The following is a 5,138-nucleotide window of genomic DNA, read 5'->3' on the forward strand; positions in this document are numbered from 1 at the left end:
GGACAAAGAACATCAGGTGCTCCCTCAGTACTGGACCCCAGTTCGACTAGAGCTGGCAGATCGACTTCGCAAGGATCGTTCACGGACTTCTCTGATCAGATCAGGAAGTTTTACAACAAGGCGATACATGTCTATAAAGAGCTCGGGCCGTCCGCAGCAGCCTACTATGTCCTTCGTACAACTGAGAAGATAAGGAAAAAAGCTGAGCTTGTGGAGGCGTCGGCATTCTATATCAAAGAAGAAGACAAGATGGTATATCAACTGCAGCATGCATTCAATGAAGAGGGGCTCACCCAAGCGCCTGATATTCTGTCCCTCCAGAGTCAGTTGTCTCCCAAACTCGAACGATTGATAGCCTTCTTAGAACGTCAGGAGCCGGAACAATGCTCAGGACTGATCTTCGTCCAACAGCGGGCTATAGTCGGTGTACTCTACACTATTCTAGCCAATCATCCGCGGACAGTGACGAGGTTCAAGTGTGCCACCTTTGTTGGCTTGTCAAACAGTTCGCACGGCAAACTCGCCTTATGTGAGCTGCTCGATAAGGAAGCACAGAAAGACACTATGTTTGAATTTCGCACTGGGAAGAAAGATATCGTCATTGCCACGGACGCGCTCGAAGAAGGGATCGATGTGGCCGCATGCAATCTAGTGGTATGCTTCGATGCGCCTTCGAACCTCAAGTCATACATTCAACGCCGCGGCCGCGCCAGGATGCACGCATCTCAGTATGTCATCATGGTCCCCACAGACAGTATTCAGACGAAGCTCGATAGCTGGCCAGAGCTTGAGAACGCTTTAGCCAAGATGTACCAAGACGATGATCGAGCGAGAACAAGAATGGCGTTACTGGAGAATGAACAAGAGTCGGTAGATGACCGGCTTTGCGTTGGCGCTACAGGGTATGTTACATTTGGATTCTCCATCAAAAATCTGACCAGATCTGCAGAGCCTATTTGACAGCTGAGAAGGCTATGTCACATCTTCATCACTTTTGCGACGTTATGCCTCGGCAGAGATATGCCGAAACGCGCCCAGTGTTCTCTTTCAGGGAGAAAGATAGCGGGCTGATTACCGGCACTGTGACACTTCCCAACTGTGTCAAATCTTCACTTCGATCTACTCATGGGCGGCGAGAATGGCGAACCGAGCGAGCAGCGATGAGAGATGCGGCCTTCCAGTGTTACGTCGCTCTGTTCGAGGCTGGGCTTTTGAATGACCATCTTCTCCCGTTGACACACGAGTGGAAAGACCATGTTGCGAACACAGAACAACCCTTAAAAGAGGCATTGCGGAGCAAGCAGATAAGGCCGTTCATTCAGATGGCGCGGGCATGGGCAACTCCAGACTTGCATCAGACCACGATAACAGTCAGTTGCAATCGAACGCATGAGAAGCTGTCAATGAGGCTCACGACTCCGACAAGATTATCCTATATTCCAGATGTCTTGTTATACTGGGATTCAGCGACTATCTTCCAAGCCAGCTTCGGGAACCAAGCTCGGAAGTCAATTGCAAGCGTTGACATGCTAGAACAGCTAAGGGCTGTCACCCAGCTCCTAGATAAGTCGACACGTTCCGATCAGACCGTCAGTCACAAGACAGACTTTGTGCTCCTCCTCGGTCCAGACATCGAAGAGAATCATTTGATGGATTGGCTCAAGGCATACGAAGGACGTGTAGACATGCTCGACGCCCTAACGAGTGGTAGTGAGGATATCCAGGGACTTGTCCGATCTACCAAGCTGAACGGAAAACCATTGGTCTTCTCTTGCATGACCAGCGAACCGGAACAAAAGCTCGATCCGGAAGTAGTGTGCGTCCCCCTCATCAAGCGTCGGAACTTTGAAGCGCCGAATGCGCTCACGAACCATTTTGCTGCTGCTCCGGCTGTCGATCTAGGAAGACCATCGGCAGCCGTGCAACTTCGGGCTCGCGAATGCACAGTCGATATTCTGGACTATAGATTCGCGATATTCAACTTGTTTGTTCCATCTCTCTGGCGGCACATTGAGGCCTCTACCGTAGCCCACCAACTGCAGGAAACGATCCTGCCCAACGTTCCGTTTTGCAGTCTATCGCACATTGTGACAGCAAACTCTGCGCCGTCTGCTGGCAGGGCAACCAACTATCAGCGCTTCGAGTTCTTTGGAGACGCGCTACTAAAATTCCAAACTTCTGTCCAGCTATTCACAGATCACGGCAACTGGCCAGAAGGGTACCTTTCTCAGCGGAAAGACAGCCTTGTATCGAACGCCAGACTCGCCAGAGCTGCTATAGCAAAGGGACTAGGCTCGTACATCTTGACAGACCCGCTGCGGCGTAAATGGTCAGTTCCACGCATCTCCGACGCAGACCAAGAGGCGGAGGAGCGAACACTCGGAATCAAAGCCTTGGCCGATGTCGTTGAAGCTCTTATCGGTGCTGCATACATTGACTCAGGCTTCAGAGCGGCGAGAGCGTGCACCAACGTCTTCCTTCCTGAGATCAGCGCTATTGTACCTCAGTTTCCAGAGCGAATATCGGTCAAGTCCAACAGTCCGAGAGACCCCGAAGCTGAGACCCTGATTGGCTACCGCTTCCAAGATGGATTGTTGCTGCTGGAAGCATTGACGCATCCTTCCTGTGGCATCGATGCTAAGACGGAGTCTTATCAGAGGCTTGAGTTCCTGGGAGATGTAGTCTTGGATGTGCTCATCTCCACTTTCCTCTCGCGTTGCCTACCTGAGTTGTCCCAAGGACAGATGACTCGCATCAAAGCAGCCCTTGGGAACAAGAACATACTCGGCTATCTTTGTCTTCATTTCAGCATGGGCAGAGATCTAGTCCGCATCGAAACGGGCCCAGATCACCGCCCATGCGAGGTGCGACACCTCGAGAAAGTGCCACTATGGCAGTTCATGCGTCACCACTCTCCAGATGTAGTGCAGGCTCATAAGAACGCTGGCCACACTTTTGAACAATGTGGTGCTGAGATACATAAGATCCTCAGCGAGGGTGCGACATATCCGTGGAAACTGTTGGCTCGCTTGGGCCCTGACAAGTTTTACTCCGACCTGGTGGAGAGCGTCTTTGGTGCGGTATTCAATGATTCGCAGGGCGATCTTTCAGAATGCGAGAAGTTGTTCGAGCGCATCGGTTTGAAATACTACGCTGCACGTATGGCGGAAGGCACTTTGGACGTTGTGCACCCGAGAGATGAACTACAAGGCCTGGTTGGCTCTTCGAAGCTTGAGATTGATGTCCAACCGGTATTTTCGGGAGACGAGCGTGCAATCTTCGTGTGCAGCGTCAGAATCGAAGGAACCGTGATTGCTGAAGCCCAAGGATGCATTACCGAGGATGAGGCTTGTGTGAGTGGTATACAAGCAGCCGTCGCATTTCTTCGTTCGCAACAGGAGGGTAGAGGACGTTAGGCATGATATAGTAGACAAAGAGGTCTTCTGGTTGTAAGCGTATAGAGTCTGCTACATCTACCCTTAAAATCTTCACTGGTTATGCAGTGCAGTGACCTTTCCATATAGAACTAGGTAGGACAATGCATTCAGCAAAAACACGTACATTTCCTCTAAATTATTCTGTCTATGATGCCTGCACTCAACCGTGCGACAGAGATCCTTTGATGTTTGAGACGATATAAATGATAGGAAAACTCGGACATGACAAAATATAACCACGGTAAACGCGACAGTATCAATAGAGGGCTATGGAAGTGACAGGATATCATGTTGCTATGGGTGAACTTTTGCGTTAGTAATTTCTATCCCAACCAGAGCAATTTGCTTTCCGGACTCATACTCTTGAGTCTGCTCTACTCTAAGGATGACTTGTTCAAGTGGTTGAAATGTCAGCATAGCCAATTCTGCTTGTGCATTCTGATGGCTAATATGGCATTATGAAAGTCGTGGTGTTCCCTACTCATCAGATCGCGTAATATCCTTGCGGTCTATGATCATGATTGATCTGTCGATACACCTCGTGACACCTGGTGATTGGTCCCACGACCCCGCACCCGGCATCACTGCACCCAAAGCGGCGGACGTCAAGACGCTTGATCCTGCGGCGACGAGATTGCGCGAGTAACGTTGATTGAATAACGAATCGCTGGAATCAATGAGTTCAAGGCATGCATTTCCGTTCAAAACGTGCACTGAATACCACATGCCGCCAGCTCTCTCTGCTCGTCAAGTCATTCTACGAGATGTCGAGCGCCCGTTGAAAGACCGTGCTCCAGTACGCAAGTCGATCTACCAAAGCTTATCAGTAACCTACACGCCACAGATATACGTGCTGTTCTCCTCTCTTCGCTGGGGCCCTCGAGGCCCTACTGACCAGCGACGTCGATCTGGAGGCGAAACATTCTGCCCCAATCGATGCTGGCTGCCGAAGTCTCGCTGACTACAGCACGCCTTATCGATGATGGGCCGCTTTCCAGTTGTATGCTTCGGCCTAGCTAAGGTCTCTGAGTCTTTGCATCACATCCCATCGGAGGTCATTCCAGATAAACCGAACAAATCGTTGGACTTCTGGTACATCGCGTCCCATGACCGAAAGACCTTAAGTAGGCTCATAATGCCGTATATGGCTACACGCATTCGAAGACGATACTTGCTACAGACGTTCTTGAAGAAGCATACTTGGCTTCGCGAGGTCCTGTACCCCATGCCTATGCCAGAAGACAACGTTCACTCCAATTTGCAGCAAGCTACAGCCTCGTTCTGGAAGGATCCAGCACAGACGATCACAAAGCTGCTTAAGCTGACTCGGATGTGGTTCTTCACGCTTCTTCGTTACACATATCGTATGCGCTTCTTCGACGGAAACACAACATACCGAAGCGATCTCGATGAGGCAGATATTCAGTTCTACGAAGACCGACGATACATCTCAGAACTGACTGAACGCGAAGTCTGCCGACTAGTTTGCATTCCTGACAAGTACGGGGCGACCTTCTATCGGAGTTGCTACAAGAGCGTCAAGCGATGCCCAGCATGGACGAAGTTTCGCGCCACGATACAGACTCTCTGCAGATCTGTGGGGGTTCTCACATCCCTAAAAGATCCGGAGCAATGCCTAAAGACACTTCTGGACAACCTCAGCTCCCTCGTATTGCAACAGAGATGGTTGCGAACTACATT

General features: G+C 50.4%; 1 protein-coding gene across 1 annotated transcript in view; it reads left to right on the forward strand.

Annotated features, from left to right (window-relative positions):
* The window catches only part of J4E82_011569 (uncharacterized protein), a gene marked incomplete at both ends in the record, with an annotated part of 4,653 nt that extends 1,237 nt beyond the window's left edge, over positions 1–3,416 (forward strand). Inside the window, 2 exons of the mRNA XM_051737773.1 lie at positions 42–902; positions 950–3,416. Coding sequence (XP_051582467.1) covers positions 42–902; positions 950–3,416 — 3,328 coding nt within the window. The remainder of the gene's footprint in view (positions 1–41; positions 903–949) is intronic.
* Positions 3,417–5,138: the final 1,722 nt, after the last annotated feature.

This window comes from Alternaria postmessia (genome assembly GCF_024291825.1).
Source record: "Alternaria postmessia strain BMP 2775 chromosome Unknown scaffold_234, whole genome shotgun sequence".
NCBI classification, from domain to species: Eukaryota; Fungi; Ascomycota; class Dothideomycetes; order Pleosporales; family Pleosporaceae; genus Alternaria; species Alternaria postmessia.